This window comes from Microtus ochrogaster, chromosome 5 (assembly GCF_000317375.1).
Source record: "Microtus ochrogaster isolate Prairie Vole_2 chromosome 5, MicOch1.0, whole genome shotgun sequence".
Classification (NCBI taxonomy): domain Eukaryota; kingdom Metazoa; phylum Chordata; class Mammalia; order Rodentia; family Cricetidae; genus Microtus; species Microtus ochrogaster.
Window position 1 is genome coordinate 34,031,169 of NC_022012.1, and position 19,954 is coordinate 34,051,122.

Sequence of the window (19,954 nt, forward strand, 5' to 3'; positions counted from 1 at the left end):
TTCTTTAGATTACTAAAATTCTAATTATTGCGTTTTATTCTAAATTTTCAAAATGTATTGTGCAATATATGTGCAAGTAGGAAAATGTCTTTGGGTCTCGAAGACTAAGCTACTATGCTTAAAAAGAAAAAAAAAATAAGCTAGTGTGCTGTCTTAGGAGCATGCCAGGACCTGCTGTCGGTTTGTTTTTATCTGTTCGTGTGCTAAAAAAGATTTCTTTCCTTTTTTCCCTTTATCCTTCTCTCATACATTACATCCCTACTGCAGTTTCCTCTCCCTCCACCCCTTCCAGTCCATCCCTCACCTCCCCCTCCCCCAAATCCACTCCTCCTCCACGTCCCTTCCAGAGAGAGGGAGAGAGAGAGAGAGAGCAGGCTTCCCCAGGGATACCAAACATGACCTAACAAGTTATATAAAGACAGTAGGAGGGAAAGAGTCCCAAGCAGAGGTAAAAGAGTCAGAGACACTCCCCACTCCCACTATTGGGAGTCCCACAAGAACACCAAGCTACACAACCATAAGGTCTATATGTGCAGAGGACCTAGCTCAGACCCATGCAGGGTCTGCGATTGTCCCTTCAGTCTCTGGGAGCCCCTGGGAGCCCTGCTTAGTTGAGATTCCAGGGGCCATGTTCCCATGGTGTCCTCTACCCACTGGCTGTTACAATCCCTCCTCCCCCTCTTCTGCAGGGTTCAGAGTAAGTGATTTTCATGACGGCAGATGAAATCAAACCTAGGCAGGAAGAGATATTTCACGGCTGAACTGAAATTCAATAACACTATTGACAGAATTCAATGCCTGGAACTAATAAATTTTAACAGTAATTGCTAAGTTTCATAACGAAATTTTCCAAATTCTATGCACAAGTACAAAATGACTCTGCAACAAGTCCGGGGACAAATCCTTCAGGTTTCAACTGAATGTACTAATATTATGATGTATGAGCTGTACAGATGTATTTTAATAAAATGTCCCTCCTAAGCGATTGTGTGCTAATTCCACAGCACTTGTTCTTCTCAGACCACACAGAAAACACCAGCTCCTTCCTATTCATGATGTCACTAAAGGATCATGCTGATGAATCAAAAATCCTAAAGGAAAGCGGCCAGGGTGGCCTAAGGTTGGAACTGACTAGAAAATTGTGTGCGCTAAGGAAGCTTAGTCCCAAACAAGAAGATGGAGGAAATAATTCCCTTATTAAGGAAAATGTATTAAGAGCATTTGACGAAGTTTGGGGAGGAAGGAGTACAGAATTCATATGAGTCGAGAGAAGTTCCTTAAACACCAGAAGGGGTTAAATTGTGAAGAGTCAGCTGTCACAACAAGAAAATCCAAGCACACTTATCAGGAATGTTTCTCACTGATTCACAAGGTGGAAAAGAAAAAAGAAAAAAAAAAAAACGTTGCTAATGTCAATTTTGAGGACCTCAAGAGCTGATACTCAACACAAGATGGCGTTTGTGACCCTATAGCTCTGTGCCCAGCAAGAAACCTGATTGGGAGAGGCAGGCGGATCTTTGTGAGTTCGATGCCAGCCTGGTCTACAAGAGCTAGTTCCAGGACAAGATCGAAAACTACAGTGAAACCCTGTCTCGAAAAAACAAAATGAAAAAAAAAAAAAAAGAAAGAAACTTGATTGGGGATCTTCTGTGTCTCCATGTGTGACATCTTAGTATAGAGCATTTCCTGTGTACAGTTCATTTACAGTTAGCTGTTACTCTGGATTCCTTTTTGAAATATCAGTATTAAGTCCCCCCTTTCAGCAAGAGAGCAGGAGAAGAGAAGGGAACCATGGCTGGGGCCATGCTTACCCTTCCATTCCAGGCATGCCTAATCCGTTAAATCAACTCGAGTTTAGAACTGAGTGTAAAGGTTCAGGTTTCCCTTCCAGAAATAGGGCGGGGATGTTGAGCAGCTGCTAGGAGTAGGGAGTGGCTAAGAGTTGGAAAACGCCTCAACACCATCTATCTGCCTTTTACAAATGGTTACGGGGCGGGGTCCGGGAGAGGGGAACCGCAAAGAACCTAGGAAGCGGAAAACTGTCCTTCTTTATCCCCACCCCAAAGCTTCTCTCAAGCCTGCATTTGGATCCAGGCTGACCCGTGAGGTGGGAACAGGTGTGCCACACCCTACTCCACTTGCCATAAGCAGAAATTGTCTTGCTGTGCCCTTTGTGTTGGGAACCCATTACTCAAGGCAAGACAAAGGCTAGGCAGACAGGACCGGAGGAGATGGGGTGGAGGGCGAAAAGAAGCCAGCGAGAGCCAGCTTAACACTGGGAACATTATAGATGACATCATTGCTTCAAGGAGATGTGTTCCTCCCTTTCCCAGAGCTGTAGGCAAGCATACTCAGGAGGCAGCGAGAGTAGGGTTGCCTGGAGGGAGCGAATTAGTAGGTAACTGTGTGTCCATAAACCAGAGAGTAGCCCGGACAGTAGCAGTCCTGAGTGACGGTTAGCTAGCCAGACAAGAAGCCACCTCGGCAGGAGGTGTTTGCTCTGAGCCGGGCTCCGCCCCCTCTTCTCAGCGCGCCAGCCCTGGGAGGGGCACGCCGATTTAGGGGAGGGAAATGTGTGTTCAAGGGGGAGGGTCCGTAGCGACCGGCGAAGAACGGCCTGCGCATGTCAAGGCTGGCAACACACTCGGCAAGGGGGCGGCCCTGGAGAGGGGCGGCTTGATCACCCAATCACCCAGCGTCGGGGATCCACAGGATCCAGGGGCGCGCTCCACGGAAGGGGTTCCTTCCTTCTACCACCTCTGAGATCACCAACCCTACGGGAGCTCCCGCCTCTTTTCCAGCCCCCGGAGGACCGCCAGGGAGCCCGGGCCCCTGTGTACAAGACTGAGGTGGAACAAATTCTGTAGCCCAGACGACGACTGGAGTGGGGACACACCCAGCCCGAGAAGCCTGCCTGAGCTCCTGAGTCTCGGAGGATCTAAGTCGGAGTGTCGCTGTCCCCAGGGGTGGGGAAAGGTGAATCGACTTGACTCCTTCGACAGCCCAGCATCCCCGCGCCGGCTGTGCGCTTCCCTTCCTAGCCCACTTTGCTTTGGTGGCAAAAGCTAGAAGCTGGGGAGAGATTGGAATTCCAAGATCGGGGTGGGCGGGGAGGCTACTGTCCGTGGTGCTGAGCCAAGCCCGGGGACTCGCTCCTGCGAGAGAGCACGAGGTGGCCTGAGCTGACACCCACACTCAGCACGGGATTCCGCAGACCCCCCCAGACAGGGCGCATGACCTTTCTTCCTCCTCCCACTCAGAAGGTCGCTCCCTTAGGGGCAGCTGATCCCTAAGGGTTTCCTCGAAAGAATCAGAGGGCGCAGTCTTTGACAGAGATTCTCTCTGTTTAGCTCCAGAAACCACTTAAAGAAAAAGATGCCTGCCTTCAACAGATTGCTTCCCCTAGCATCCCTCATGCTCGTCTACTGGGGTAAGTACAGCACCCTGCCCTGCAATATGCAGGTAACAGGCATCACGATAACAATAATAACACTTAATTGATGTCACTGGTGACAAAAAGGAGCTTGCTTGGCTTCCTTCTGTGTATGTCTGCCAGACATGGGTGTCCACATGTGCTCCCAGAAGGCTGGCATTAGAGGTTGCAAAGGCACTTCCCCCACTGCCCTGTGGCTTGGTATCCCCCCCCCCCACCTTCTTTGGTGCTTCTTCCAGCCTCACTCCTTTCCTAATTATCCCTATGTCCTCCCCTAGCTTACCCCTCTGCTGAAAGGAGTGTATCCTAATCCATTATTTGAAAATTCTCGCTTGTGTTTACATTGCATTACTCAGTGGAGACTCAGTCCTGAACATCTCTGTGGGTTGGGGGAGCATTTCTTTCTACTTGAAAAACAAAATATAAAGCACAAAAACTGGATGCATGAATTTTAGAGAGAAAAGACTGTAGATGACCCATCTGTTAAATTTTAACAAGGAATGGGTGAGAGAGTGAGTGGCTCCAGTCATTGGTTGGTGTGCATTGATAGACAGATGTGAAGTGCATTTAGTTTATGGGAACATCTGGAGCTGAGGTGCTGTGGTATTTGGTTAGCTGAATAGCCTCAAGTATAGCTTACAACAGGGCACCTGAATGAGTCCTGAGGGAACTGGGCATCTAGGTGCTGATAAAACACTGTGATACACGCAGTATTTTACTGGATGTAAATATATGTCCCTGTTTATAATTATATGCACTAGCATGTATCTGAGCATATTAGTATGAGTATCTAAATGGACTAGTGAGACTCAGCAGTGTGTGTGTGTGTGTGTGTGTGTGTGTGTGTGTGTGTGTGAGAGAGAGAGAGAGAGAGAGAGAGAGAGAGAGAGAGAGAGATATTTCTGGCATCTTTGCTTTCATGTCTCTGACCCAGCCCTCATATCAAGTATAGGTGCTCTTCAGTTCATAAATCAGTTTAGCTACCTTCCTCCAAGCTCAAATACGAAAAAAAAAAAAAAACCATAATGAACTGTGTCCATCTCTGTTACAGAAAGTAGGCTTGTGGGATTGTGTTCTTGCACTGGGCTCGGCTCCCCCTTTGCCTGGGCAGTGGCAGGCATGCCTCTTTGCCTTCACACCACGTTGTCAAGCCTTGGATACAAAATGTAGTTGCATGCATTATTTGGATTTTGCATGTGACCAGAGGAAGCGCCCGGTTTCCTGTTGAACAAAATGCCTAACGAAACAAGAATAGGACGGAAAAGGAAGAAAATAACACCAACCCCAGGGGCAGACTCACTGCAGCCCATTCCCTGTAGACCACAGTCTACTTGGAGATGAAACTGACATAATGCACTGCTAGTGAGCTCACCTGTCTTGAAGATCAAGGCTGCTATTTGCTCCAGGGAAATGCTAGGGCTGTGAGGCTTGGGAGGGGTTAGTTAGTCTGACTGGATAAGGAAAGGGGTGGGTAAGGTTCAAGTTGTAGAGAGGGCTTGAAAGAGGTCGGTAGAGAATTTTTTCCAAACTCTAAATCTGTAAGTTCCCTCCCCACTTCCAGTGGGCTGGAGGTTGGGGAAATGCTGCAGCCTCAGCAGTCTGGGGCTAGGAACCACAAAGCTCTGGTTTGCTTCTCAGTTCTACCGGTCCTACTTCTTCATTTTTATTTGGTGACATCCCCAGAATGCCTGATAAATGTGAAGTCTGGGAGCTGTCACCGATCATATCTAATGCCCCTTTCAGCTCACAAGTCAATCAGAAGGGAATATTTATAGAATATTACTAGAACTTTCAGAGGGCCTGTCTTCCCTACTCCCTCAAAAATCTTGGGGATAACTAACAGGACAGGTTACATTTATCCTTGCTCCCTCCAAGATTCTGTGGCATAAACATTGGTTCAGCCAAAAGGGTTTCAGAATGCTCGGTTGTTTGTGTGGGGGAAGAGCCTCACTCACAAGTACAGTTTTCCTTTATTTGCAAATAATTCTTGTATCCATTAGGCCTTTTGATCACCGCGTTATGTAGGGGCAACATGTGAGCTATTTCCACTTTAGGGCATGAGAATGTGAGTTCATAAAGGACAGAGGGCTTGCTAGAGAGCTGCTGTCTTCCTGATCGATCTCTGTCTTCCTTGTAGACGCATGTGATGCTGTGTGCAATTGTCAACTGGACACTGGTCCTGGTATTTCTTCTCTAAGCCTTCCTCACATCCCCCAACGCCACCCCCTTTTCCTAGGACTTCATCCATCTTTTAGCTCCCAGTGCCTTCTATACTTTTGCTCCCCCAAGGGTCCCCTGTATTGGGGGAGTTTTCTTCTCTTGGCAGCCCTTCCTGAATCTCATTCCTTCAAGGCTCTGCTAATCTGATAGACCAAATCATTTCAGGATGTTAAGGTCTAAAAATAACTTTATTCGTGCCCCCCCTTGAACATTATTTACATTATAATTAAAGCCTTCATTATCTTACTGTAGAGGAAGCAGTCTAGGGAAAGTTCAGGAAGGGCAAAGAAGAGAAAGATCTGGAAGGAACAGAGAAAGGTTTTTTTTTTAGGTGGTTTTTTTTGTTATCTGTCATTCTTAATTTGTCACTTTTTTCATGATTGTCTTCATTATTATTGTATTCATATGAAGCTGCATTCCAAGGTCAATGATGCAGTCCAGAACATTCCAAGAGATTATGATATATAGCCAGTGATGTGGTTGGCCTCTTCCATGTGTTCCACCTTCTGAGGGTACTTAGATAATCTCACAGGAAACAAGGCAGTGGCATGGTGGAGAAACTGACTTCCCTGTTGATGGAAGGAGCAGGAGGTCCCATTGCAAGGTGCAAGCAAATGAGGTGAGAGAATTTTGTGGCCATTTTGTAATGTGCTGTCTGGGACTGCAGGAGCAGAGTTGTCTTGCCTAAAAACTGGACTTGGCCAGGAGAAGGTTCACAATGGGTCTTCCCTCCAAGGGCCCTCTAAAGGAGGCAGCCACACCCCATGCACTGCCACCGACACCCAACACTCTGACTGTGCAGGGTGCTTCCTCCCTCATTACAAATGAATGCCTGCAGTCCTCCTCTGCAATCCAGCTATGTGTTCCTGAGAGCACAGCCCCCAATTCTGTTATGCAACATTGTGTAAGCTAGCTCTGCTATCACCTAGGCAAAAGAACTGCCCAGTTTCACCACTGTACAGCTTTTTAAAATTTTTCTTTAAAAATCATTTCGTGTGTGTGTGTGTGTCTGTGTGTGTGTGTGTGTGTGTTTTGATGTGGAGGTATATGTACATGTTTGGAACTGCCCTAGAGGCAAGAGGCGGGTATCACATCCCCTGGAATTCAAGTTACAGATGGTTATAAAGTACCTGACATGGGCACTGGGAACCAAATTCAGGTCCTCTACAAGAACAACAGGAACTCTTAACCATTGAGCCATCTCTTTGGCTGCCTAAGATTTTATTGGATTTATTTCTTGTGTTGGGGAAGCACATGCCACTGTGCACGTGTGGAGAGGTAGAAGATAACTTATGTAAATCAGTTCTTTTCCCTTATCACGTGGGGCACAGAGGTTGAACTCCAGTTTGTTCACCTTGGCTGCAAGTGGCTTTATCGGCTGCTCCATCTTGCCAGGCCCTGTACCAACCTCTTAATCATTCTGCTTTTACCATTGAATCCACTTCCCCTGTCAATTTATTCTCCCCTTGGCACACTGACCATGCAACATAGTAGAAATCATATTATTCAGCTCAGAGCCTTCAAGGTTCCCTAGTTCATGCTGTGCAAAAGTCAAAGCTCTGTGTCCTATAAGACCTGGCGAGAGGGGACCCTCCCCTTCCCTTACCTGTCTCTGATCTCACTGCTCGCTGGTTTTTTACCCCGGGCTTTGCTGTTCCTTCAATATGACAGGCACACTCATTTGAACCCTCTTGTTTGTCATCACCTCACACAGACTGTGGCTTCTTTTTTTTTTCTCTTCAGCAGCTTCCCAATGCCAGTGATCCATTCTCAGTGAGGCCAGTCCTGATAATATGTTCTTCCTCTCCTCACCTTCCCTTCCCTTCCTCCCCACCTCCCCTCATCCTCTCTCCCTCCTCTGCTGCTTTAATTTGTTTTGTAACCTACTTGTACCACCCCATTGAGATTCAGGCTCCAAGGGAGCTGGGATGGGTTTGTTTGGTTCTTGGTACCATATTGGCTGCACAGTGGGTACTCAATACATTCACCAAATAAATGGAGATAAATACCATTATTAATGATATTGATTCAGGACACAATTGTGTAAATTAACTCATAGGATTCTCATGACCTATCTACTGGGTGTTTTATTTTTTTTAAAAAAAAATATTGAATAAACTGAGTCTCAGAGAAGTTAGGCAGTGATTCAAACACAGTCCTTAAATTTCCAAACACCACTCTCACCCTGCTTCTACTGCTGTTAACGGTGCATTCCTTGGGACTTTTCCCTTTCATGCCTTTGAGACTGTCCATATTGGTCTGGTTTATCTCTGGCACCCCTCACCGAATATGCGAATCTATGTTACATGGAGTTCTTGCTGCATACACTTTTGTACAGTAATGCTTTTCAGTTGCTTTGAAAGCGAGTCTGTGATGAAGACTATAAGTTTACCACATGCCCAACATGTTTCTAATAATTTTCCCCAAGATATGGACCTTTCTCCATTAAAACAATGAAAACGATCTTCTGCAGACTACAGGATGAGGCTAGCCCCCTTCCCTTGAGGGTTTGTTTCAAAGCCAATTCTTTTTTTTTTCATTTAGAACATTTTTAAAACTTTAATTATAGTGCCAACAGGTTCTAAATCCCATGTTTAAAATGAAATATGACATTGAGCAAATTTTGAAATATCATTGTGTTTTGTTCCGCCTTGCAGAGCCTATGCTTGTCATTAATTCATGGACAGGGTACCAGAGGATCCCCAATTCCTAGGTATAAAATCCTTTACCAAATAGTGTTTATGAACAGCTGCAGCATCTGACAATATATTTTATTTTTAAGTTGTTTTTTGAGACAAAGTCTCCTGTAACTTAGGCTGGCCTCAAATGCAGTAAGTAGCTAGGAAGTCCCTGAATTTCTGATCCTCCTACCTCAGTATCCTGAGGGCTGGAACTGCAAGCATGTTCCGCTCCACCCGATTTATTCAATCTTGGAGCTTCGTGCATGTTAGGCAAGCACTCTACCACCTGAGCCACAGCTCCAAACCAATATTTGCTATTGATTTAGTGGATACAGGGTCGTACTCAGTAGCCCATACTGACCTCACACCTGCAGCAAATCCTGGCTAACTAAGAGGGATTTGTTTAAAGTTAGATTTGACACCACATGCCTATAATCTCACCGGGAAGACTGAAGCAAGAGGATTGTGAGTTCAAGGCTAGCCTGGGCAACACAGTAAGACACTGTCTCAAAACACCAGAAGGAAAACAAATTCACCGCACTAAATTGATGTTTAAAACTTTTAAATTTGACTCTTTCTTTTCCATTTGTCAGCCCGAAATGTTTGAAGACAAACCTGTCCCGTGTCCAAGTTCAGCACCCCATGTTCCCACATTTGACTCTTACCTGGTCTTGCTGATGGGCTTTCCTGACCACCTTTGGGTGTGCACGCATGAACGGCCCCCTTTTGTTGAACGTGAAATGATGAACGGATCGCAGCATCTGGGTTTGTTCTGAACACTACAGAACTCCCCCTACTTCCCTCTGCACACTGTGCTAATGCATCCCACACTTGTTCTGGCATCTGTGTCCCGATTTTGATTAGTTCTGAATTTGCAATCTGACATAGTCACCTTTTTTCTTTGGACTTGGAGTTTCTAGAGGGCGGGAACCAAAAGTCCAAACCTCCATGTGGTGTACAAGGTGATGTTTGATCATCTGACTCCTCCGGAATTTGAATTCTGTCTCTCTACTCTGCACAGAGCTTTGCTCCAGACTAAGTGGTCCATTCGCCATATTTATACTGATGCTGCACCATTTTTCATGGGTCCCCAAACTCAGATTCCCTCTCCGCTTGACATTAGAGTCCTCAATATATTACACCACAAAGTGCATGCAGGTCTTTTCAGCGTGGGTCCTACCTTTCTATTTCATGGCCCACCAGTCCTCTCTCCTCTTCTCCTCAGTCCAAGCACAAGTAACTAATCGCCCCTCGTGGACCCGGGCACATTACCAACATGACCTCTTGTGTGTTCGGGTTGAATCACCACACGAAATGTATTCTTTGCTAGGTTACAGATGCATGGAGAGCATGGCTAGTGTTTTGTTCTTTCTTGAGTCTCTAATTTAGCATCAGACTCGACCAAAAAAAAAATGGATTTTCATGACTGCTGGATGAATGGTCAAGTGGATGGACAGTTGACGGATGGTAGCATGGTCTGTCTCCTCCTAGACTCCAAGGCTTTGAGGTTAGACTCAAGTCCATCCTGTCCTGCATCTTCATGGCTTCCAAAACCTTCCAGTCAAGATCCATCTCTGCACCATCTTAATCGAGACCCATTCTGCTCATGCGCACTCAAGGAGCCCCAGCAACAGATGCACACGTGGATCTTGTTATTTTCAAGCGTGTCTCATGATTCTTTCTTCTCTGTCTTTCCTCCCTCCCTCCTCATTCCCCCATGCCCACTCTGATTGTCCCCTTCTTGTCACCCATCCTCTCTCCAGTCAGAGTCTGCTTCCCTGTGTGTGTGGAAGTACCCTCGGAGACGGAAGCCGTGCAGGGCAAACTCATGAAGCTGCGTTGCATCTCCTGCATGAAGAGGGAGGAGGTGGAGGCCACCACTGTGGTGGAATGGTTCTACAGGCCTGAGGGCGGTAAAGATTTCCTTGTATGTCAGACTGCTGCCTCTGGTCTTTCATTTGCTGGTCTATGCTGTTGTATGCCTGGCTCCCGGCAGTCTGGGAGATGATGCCTTGACCTGACATTCCCTCCTCTCCTGAGCACTGACATCACCTCAGCAGATAACTGACAGCCTTAGAGTAGCCCAGGGTCTTTGCAAAGCAGGCACTCGGCCAGCTGTAAGCAATCCTAGTTACAAGCAGGAGAAGGGGGTACAAAGAGGTAAATGTGTTGATAGAGGCTGTGTGGGCTAGGCACCCTAGTAGACCTCTTACAGGTGTGTTCATCTTTCATGCAGTCCTCTGAAATGGACTTAATGAAGTTGAAAGAAAGCAAGCAAGGTAACTTTATGTGAAGTAGCATGGGTAGCTCTTCCAACTATCACAGTCCCAGTGAAGTAGGAGCAACTGAGATGGACCAGACCTTGTATGAACTGATATGCCCAAGAGAGCCACCTCTGTGGGTCAATTGTTTAGTCAGTTCTTGACACGCGCTGTACCCCGGGTGGTCATGCTGCCATTCTCCCCAAGAGGAACCGTAAACCTCAATGGGCTATACACCAAGGATTTCACTCCTGGCAGGGTAAGAAGCCCTCCAGACTCTGTGCCAGGGTCAGGGTCAATGTCAGTTCTAGTTTGAGACAGCGCTCAAGGGGTTGTGGTTCATTTAAATCAGTGTCCATACTTTCACTGACTCTGGAATCAGGCTGCCCTGGCTTTGATTCTTTTCTTCAGGCTATTCGGCTCCATACCCTTAGACATAGTCAATCTCTTGATACCTCCAATTATTTTGTCCTTTTAAGTGGGAATAAAAACAAAAGCTTCATGATGGGGTTGTTACCAGGCAGGACACGCGAGCTCTGATTTCTAATTCATTTTAAATGTCCTTGAAATATGGTGTGTTCGTTGGGGAAAGTGACGAGCAAAAGAATAACGTTAACTTAGTAACGGAGTTTAGATTTGAACACACACAAGTTTAGATCTGTATATGGTGGTCTGACAGCAGACCCAAGGCTCTCTCTGGAGCTCTCCCTTGCTCTCCTGGGTCTCTTCACCTATTGGAGACAACAACATGGTAACAGTGACCTTCACTTGCTCATTCTCTCCCCCCGCCCCCGCAAGTGGATTCATTTCTGATTCTAGGTAGTATGTGGTATTTGAATCTAGGTTGGTGCCAAGGCAAGGACCAGCAGCGACTCTTTAGAGTCTAACTTAAGCTTGAGTCATACACCAGGGAAGGAATACTCAGATTTAGTGCCCAGTTCTAGGAAGCCGGGGGTCTTGGCTGGGGATTGAAAGGACCGGCCCATGGGCTTCAGGCCTTATCACAGGCTAGCTGCATTTGCTGCTGGTATACCTGTCCCAGACCACAAGATGCAGCTGAGGCACTAAATGGTTTTTTTGTTTTTGTTTTTGAGGCACTAAATGTTAATGTCTATGAACATGAGTGTGAATTCTAGTCCACACCCACGCTTAGTGGAGCCTAGATGGGAAAAGTGTCGTGTCAGAGTGGAAGTATCTGAGAAAGAAGTTGGAAAGAGCTGACTTTGGTTCTATTTCGGCCCAAAGCAAAAGCTCTATGCGTCTCTCTGTTGTTGAGTTCTCTGCTCACTGGCCTTCCTTCCACATTCTGGATTCCCGTATGTGTCCTGGCCACAACCACCATGATGGATGCCAGGTCAGAGAGTCAGGCATTAAGCTCAGGGCTGTCAGGTATCACCCCTGCTCACAGCTGCTTTGTTGATCTCTATATCCTCTCCATCCATAGCCGCCTCATGACCTCGCTCACTGTCCTTCCTTACGCCCTTTCTGTCTCCATCATTTCCTTTTCCTGTTACTAGTCTCCTTCACGGATCAGCCACCCTCCTTTCTTCTCCACTGTGCTCCTTTTTGTTCACCCAGGATTCTTTCTGACTACTCCATGCTGCCTCTCCCCTCACCATGTCCACATGTCCAGACATCTGTCTGCCTCTACTGCTTTCCCGTCTTCTCTCTCCCCCTCGGCTTCCTCTGTGCCCTTTTATCCCACCCCCACCCCATGCTCTGGGTCTTCTGGTAACCTTGTCCCTTACTTTTCCTGCCCATGGAAACCCCTGCTCTTCCTTCCTCCCTGTCTTTTGCCACCATCTGCTTCCGCTCCTCTCTCTGCAGATATACGAGTATCGCAATGGCCACCAGGAGGTGGAGAGCCCCTTCCAAGGTCGCTTGCAGTGGAACGGGAGCAAAGACCTTCAGGACGTGTCCATCACTGTGCTCAATGTCACGCTGAACGACTCTGGCCTCTACACATGCAACGTGTCCAGGGAGTTTGAATTTGAGGCACACAGGCCCTTCGTGAAGACCACAAGACTAATACCCTTGAGAGTCACTGAAGAGGGTAAGACTGGGGTCCAGAGTCTCTTCAGGGGTTGGGGTGGAGGACAGTGGCTTTCCACACATATGATATACAGATCTGCCTTCCTTGTAGGGCCCACTTCCTACAGCCTGCCTCGTCAGAAGCCCTTGCTGTGGCTTCCCTCAGAGCAGACAGGCTAAAACAAGATATTAGGATAACTTCCCTGGTTCCCTAGAGGAAAAGGACAGCCTCCACAAGGCCTCCAGCTAACAATTCAGGCATGCCTTTTTCTCTGGCCAGTGTTGAGTCCCTAATTTATATGTAAACATCATCTCTTCTATTGCGAGCCACATATATCTCCAAACAAATCGCTTTCAAAATTTAGTGAGCCTCAAGTCTCCTCAGAGTCTTAAATTTTTAAATTTCCATATATTTGTGCTCTCTCTCTCTTTCCTCTCTCTCTGTGTCTGTCTGTATGTCTGCCTTTCTGCACGCACACACATGTGCCATGGTGCATGAGGAGTTCAGGGGACCGCTCATGGGAGCTGATTCTGTCCTCCTACTATGTGGTAATAGCATTGAACTCAGTTCATCAGGCTTGGTGGCAGGCCCCTTTACCTGACGATCCATCTTGCTGGTCCTTCCCCATCTACAGTATCTCTCTCTACAGGTGTCTGCCTTCAGCTAGGAGTGGGAACAAGTTGCTAGCTCTCTAGTCTTTAAAGTCAACAGACTCTTTGCATTTGTTGGTGGCAGGTGGAAAATTCTGTCAATAACCTAACTTGTATATTGCATTCCTGTGAATGAGTCCAGAATCGTGGGGGAATTGCACAAAATGCTCCTCCGCCACTATCAGGAGACTCAAAGAACTGTGGCTCACAGCCCTGGCAAACACTCCTTCCCAGGGCAGAATGTGAACCCTGCACCTCCTTTCGTGTTTCCTCACCAGGGCTAGGCCGCTATGCCATTTTCAGAACCTCTCACACAGTAATATTTCCAGCATGTTCTTATCACTGCGCTAAGATACAAGCTCGTGAGCAGGTGGTGGTGCAGGCTGTGGAGAGAGAAGACAGGTGTAGAAAGAGCGTGCCCTAAGCAAGGGAGTGGAGGAATCACAGCCTTCAGGCCACTGGCCAGCTTGAAAATAAAAGGTATCATTGTTACAAAATTGAGGCAGTGACAGTTGCTGGGTCTTGAGGGTGAATGACAATGAGACACTGTAACTAACTCTAGCAGAAGGGAGGTCTGGTTCTGAACTTGTAGCAGGTTCAGGGCACCTGAATGAAAACTTGCTCATCCACTCTCAGTGCTTGTGTCCTCTGGTGAGGAAACAGGGGGACTGAACAGGAAGCTCTCTGAGGTAAAAATCTGTTCAAAGTTCCATTACCCTCATTTGTTTATGCAATCTTTCCTCCCGGGGGAAGGGAGCCTGGTGCCATCTTGTGTTCACCCCAGGAACTGTTGACTGGTGCCTGCTGGCTCACCGGCAGGTGCCTGTGGGCCTCTATCTCCTGCTCTTTCTGGCTCTGGCCTCCAGAGATGTGGAGACACAGCCCATGAGAAAGTGTGGCACCACTGTGCTAGCCTGCCTGTTTGTCACCAGAGCAATCCTCAGGTAAGAACAGAGGGGAAAAAACAAATTCATAACTAGAACAACAGAGCCATACAGGCGGTAGGGCTGGGAAGGAGTTTGCATAGTATTTAATGCAGGCGCCCTTGTGGGTATGACTTCAGGAGCGGTGATCTGTGTTCCTATGGCCCCCTCGGGCACATGAAGACTACAGGTGTGGCGGGAGTGCTCTGAGGAGCAAAGGGCTTGCTTAGGGGCATGAAGCGCCATGAGAACGGGGACCAACATCCACATTTTTCCACTATCAAGTCAACCCCCCAACTGTATCTTTCTTTCTGCCGCCCTCCCTACCCCATGATGCTTTCCCTCTGGGTTTGGATTTTGCCTCTGGAACCCCTTGGCAGCCCTCCCCACCCTCAGATCACTCACAGGTACATGACAGATGTCTGTTTGCCCCGCTCCTGGAGCCCCAGGGAATCTGCCTGGTTCTCCTTGTTGACTTTTTCCAGGCTTAGTCTCTCTGTTCTCATTCTAAGACAGGAAGCTGTGGCCTCTTCTCCTACAGGCGACAGAAATACAGAGGGAACCTTCCTGTTACTACCTCGGAGCTTTGGCACCAAAATAGAAATAGCACACTTTATGGCAAGCCTATCACACATATTCATTAGGTCCTAGCAGGCCCTGCAGAAAAGGCAGGTGAGGATCATGTTCATGCTCGTATGCTCCCAGCTTCACCCATGACTTCCAGCTCTAACGGGAGAAAGAGAGCTGAAGGTCTAAGTACCTAGATTTGAGAAGCAGGCTCACACTTCAAAAACACATTCTTGCGGTCAGTAGAAAGGATGCACACAGCACAGTGCCTCCCGGGAGTGATCTTACGGGCTGGGGGAAACTGTGCATGGATGGATCAATGCTACCCAAGATCCCAGGAGAAGTTCCCCCTGGAGGGGCTTTCAGCAGAATCTAGGGTCCTTCTCAGGAGGCTGAAAAGCAGGACGTGGTCCCAGGATAGAGGAGGCAAGAGATCAAACCAGATAGTCAAGAATACCAATACATAAGAGAGGTTATAGCAAGATGAATGGAAGGGACGTGAGAAAGGATGGACCACAAAAGGTGTACATATCCTGTCACTAGAGACAGGCTTTATCCTGGCGTGCGAGAGAGCACCGGAGGATTTTAAACGGGAAATGGAAGGATGCATGTGCTTCAGGAGCTGACCTGGGGAGAGTCCTCATAAGTTTCCTGAACCCACCAGTACTCACTTCTCTTGAGGTTTGGCACAACCTGGAAGGCCCTCATTTCTCCTTCCAGACCCATGGAGAACATGCTTCTACCACTGACGATGGTAGCCCTAAGTGATCCCTCTCTCTGGGGACAGCACCTCTACTACCTGTGGCTCGGAGGTCAGAGGTGGCTAGAATAAGGCATGTTCCTTATATCTGTGTGGAGCTTCACATCTGACAAGACAGTGGGGCCATTTTGATGCTGTGTTTGTTTGTTGCGTAGTGCCGGGGTATGAGGTAAGCGCCTTGCAATTGGGCTGTCCCTGAGTTCATCACCCTCAAAGACCCTGAGTAATGGAACATTCGCAACAATCCAGACTACCGTGAAGTATTATCCTCATTTTACAGGTTAAGAAACTGAAACTCAAAAGAAATGAGTATTACACAGTAGATAGTATATCATGGATGCAACACTGTGCGTGTGTGTATCCGCAATCATTCTGTCGTTCCTTTTTTGACTTTCATTTCCCTCATCCTTATGTCTAGAAAAGCTGAACAGTCGAGTGAGAAATCTGATAGGGAGTCAGGCAATGGGGATCCCTTTGACATCCTCATAAGCTCCTCTAGACTTGGCGTTTATTTGAGACTTAAACACAGGCTTCGTACATCTGTGAGCCCAGCGACAGCTCTGGGTCCTGTGGGACACATGTGTTCTGAACCCCATTCTCCTCCTTGTAGCGGGAGAAGACTTCACCTCCGTGGTCTCAGAAATCATGATGTACATCCTCCTGGTCTTCCTCACCTTGTGGCTGTTCATTGAGATGATCTACTGCTACAGAAAGGTCTCCAAGGCTGAAGAGGCAGCCCAGGAAAACGCGTAAGTACTGAATGACAGCTCACACACTCGGAATGTGTGCTCTCACTGGGGAGGGGTTAAGCTCACATACCTGTCTACATTCCTCTTAACAATAATAAGAACTAATAAGAACTCTCCCAGAGCCAGAACCAGGTGGTAGTGGCGCGCACCTTTAATCCCAACACGTGGGAGGCAGACGGCGGCAGATCTCTGTGGGTTCAAGGCCAGCATGGTCTACAAAGAGTTTCCATCCTGCTCTATAGAGTTCCAGGACAGTTAGGGCTATTACGCAGAGAAACAATTTCTCAACGTCCCACACACATAAAGAATACATTATTATATATGTATTGTACAGATAAAAATAGTAAGCCCAGAAGAGGTTCTGGGAAGGCCATTGTAAGTCATAGACTGTCTTAGTTAGTATTGCTGTAGTAATAAAAATAACAAAAAGGGACTGGGGGCAGGGAGGGTTCACTTCGTTTATACTTCCACATCAGTGTCCATCCTCAAGATGCTTAGAACAGGAGCCTAGAAGCAGGAACCAAAGCAGAGGCCATGGAGGAAATTCTTACCGGCTTCTCCTCACGGCTTATTCAGGACCACCTACGCAGGGCTGCCACCACCCACAGTGAGCTGGGCCTTCCCACATCAATCATCAATCAAGAAAATGCACCACAGGCTTGTCCACAAACCAGTTTGGTAGCGGCATTTGTTTTTCAACTGAGGTTACCTTTCCTAGCTTGTGTTGAGCTGACGAAACACTAGCCAGCACAGAGACAAATCAAGATTTGAATTTAGGCCAGCTGTCTCTTGGCCTACACCTTAAACCACTATGTATGGAAAAGACAAGCAGCTGCCAAAGCAGTCTCATAAGGTTATGTGTGATCATAACCAGTTGGTAAATGTTGAGGCTGCCTCACAGAAGGCAAGCACATTGCTGCGGTGAATGGAGAAGCTGGGAATTGAACCCGGGCCTTTTAGTCTTGATATCTATGCTCTTTCTGTCACATTCAGCTGTTTCCTTTCTGCATTTGGAGCACGTCCACCCACCTGGGCACTGCCCCTCATTAGCTAAGGAGTGCCACAAAACACGCGCTTTCCTTTAAGGTTGATAGCAAGTGAATACCTCAAGCAGGGAATCTAATCCCCACTTTCACCAAATACCCACACCCAAGACTGACTACATGTGAGGGCTGCTGGAGTCTGTAAAGACAAGGGGCTAAGAAACGCTATTGGCCTATTGTTTGGAAAAGAAAATGGAGGTATGTTAAAAAAAAAAAAAGTCCACAGACATCCAGACACTGCTGAGGCAGTACCTAAAATGCCTAGGCCATTACTGCCTAGAATTTTTGTTTGTTTGTTTTCATTTTGTTTTTTGAGACAGGGTTTCTCTGTGGCTTTGGAGGCCATCCTGGAACTAGCTGTTGTAGACCAGGCTGGCCTCGAACTCACAGAGATTTGCCTACTTCTGCCTCCCAAGTGCTAGAACTAAAAAGGACATGCACCACCAACAACCGGCTATTTTTAATTTACATTTTTGATAAATTTAAATTTTATCAGAAGTTTAAATTAGCTTATTTTTGTGATGCCCATCATCTCAGAGAAATAAAATTACAACCAATTTTTTGTAAAGACAATACGCATGGTTCAGTAGGGTATGAAGCTTGGATACGATGTACCTCCAATTGGGCTCACACAAGAAACAGAGTAGGAACTAAGAACCTCCAGTACAGCTAGAATGTCCAGGGGGCTACAAAGGATAGACAGATGCCAGCCAGCTTTGAGAAAATCCAAGGAGCTTATCTATGCTGGTCTGACTCCAAGAAGAACCAAAAAAGATTCTTGGAAAGAAGTAATGACAAGCTTGCTGTCACAGTATTTGGGATTTAAATAGGCACTATCCACATGATGAGGAAAAATCTAAGATGAGAAATTTGATTCAAAGCTACAGAAATAAGAGAATAAAAAAGAAAACATTCCAAAGGGGCCCACTCCCAGCCAAGGCCTCACAAGGTACCCCAGGCTAACTGGGCCTAGCTCTCCTTTGTAATCTCCTCCCAACCTATAGCTCACTGAAGAAAGAAATCGAGCTGAGGAAGACGTGTTTAGCAGCAGGATTAAGTCCCAGGAGACCCAGACACAGAAGATATGAAAAGAAAGCATAGAAATGAGCTGTTTAAAATAGAACAGGGCGAGGCTCAAGAGGAAAGCCTTGTCTGTGAGAGGCCCTGGGTTCAGTTCTCAGCACCACACAAAAATGAACAAAATAAAATATTTACTGCAAAAGAAAATTAAAAAAAAAACAAACCTTGAAGCCAAAGAGCAAACAATTTGCTAAGAAAGGTCAACCAGAGGTGATAGAAAACCAAAAACTATTTGGCAATAAACTAACAGTATAACAGTACATAATAACTGATTATGTACTGGCGACCAGAAGATGAATTTGAAAAAGTTAAATAGAATATGGCACAGATATAGAAACAGTGGAATATAATGAAGAAGCGGGAAGGGGAAATGAGATGATTCCTTATAGAAGACAGCAAATGCGGGAGAATCGCATATGGTTAGAGAGGAGGCCGGAAAGAAACGACTTCCCTAGCCAGAAGCGTGATGTTCATGGTCCTCTACTAAGGATGGCTCATCCTAAGAGTATTTTACTTTATAATGATGGGAAAGCAGTGTGTGTTCAGCAGGTATTACTTCAGAGGTTGGATTCTGATGTCTTCCGAGACTAGCAATACAGTCTGCTCCCTCCTGATGCTGAGCAGGTCTCTGCGAACCTCGGCCTCCAGCCAGCAGGTGGCACTGTTGCTAAGTAAGCTATGATCGTAGGTAAGGTAGGTGTGTTAAAGGCATTGCTGTCATTGATCAGGACATGCCGTCTAAGCTCAGGAAAGCCTTATGTCCTGAGTAGGGTGAATGCATACATCTATACCTAAACACAGATTTTCTTTAAACAAATAAACTGCAGCTACTTGGGTACTCTACATCAGTATCATCTAACACGAGTCTTCGGAAGAAATAGGTATAATATGAGAAACATGACAAGGATGCTATCTCTCCCTGCTCCTAGGTAATACTGTGTTGGAAACCTCGGGTAAAATAAGAAATGTGCTGGGCTCCTTCTCCTGTAGCTGTGCTAAGACACTCAGACAAGAGCAGCTTGTGAGTCCAAGGGTTTATCTGCTCACATTACAGTCTGGGCAAGTCACAGAGAGAAGTCAAGAACAGAAGGCAGTGAATGTATACATGCTAAGGTTCAGCTCGGTTCTTCCCCTTTTACACTGCCCAGGATCCCTGCCTAGGGGATGGTACCACCCACAGTTAAGATGGGGTGTCCTGTATCAGTTAATGTAATCTGAACAATGCTTCACAGTAATCTACACAGTAATGTAATCTATCCGTAATGTAATCTACACAATGTCTCACATGGGTGCCCAAAGACTTGCCTCCTAGGCTTTGAACTGATGGTTAATACTAACCATCACCAATATGAAAAAGAGCAGGATAAGATTTACAAAGAAGAAAAATATATTATCATTATTACACCCAAAGTATCATTATCTACATAAAATCTCTTTAAGCAACCTAGTTAAGAATATTCTAGGGGCTGGAGAGATGGCTCAGCGGTTAAGAGCATTGCCTGCTCTTCCAAAGGTCCTGAGTTCAATTCCCAGCAACCACATGGTGGCTCACAAC

The 19,954-nt window shown here is 46.6% G+C and overlaps 1 protein-coding gene across 1 annotated transcript in view; it reads left to right on the forward strand.

Moving 5' to 3' along the window:
• The first annotated feature begins 2,589 nt into the window (after positions 1-2,589).
• Scn3b (sodium voltage-gated channel beta subunit 3) overlaps positions 2,590-19,954 on the forward strand; it is a 23,586-nt gene continuing 6,221 nt past the window's right edge. The window contains exons 1-5 of the mRNA XM_005347132.2: positions 2,590-2,976; positions 3,351-3,430; positions 10,098-10,261; positions 12,423-12,648; positions 16,138-16,276. Of these exons, the coding sequence (XP_005347189.1) occupies positions 3,376-3,430; positions 10,098-10,261; positions 12,423-12,648; positions 16,138-16,276 (584 nt within the window). The 5' untranslated portion in view covers positions 2,590-2,976; positions 3,351-3,375. The remainder of the gene's footprint in view (positions 2,977-3,350; positions 3,431-10,097; positions 10,262-12,422; positions 12,649-16,137; positions 16,277-19,954) is intronic.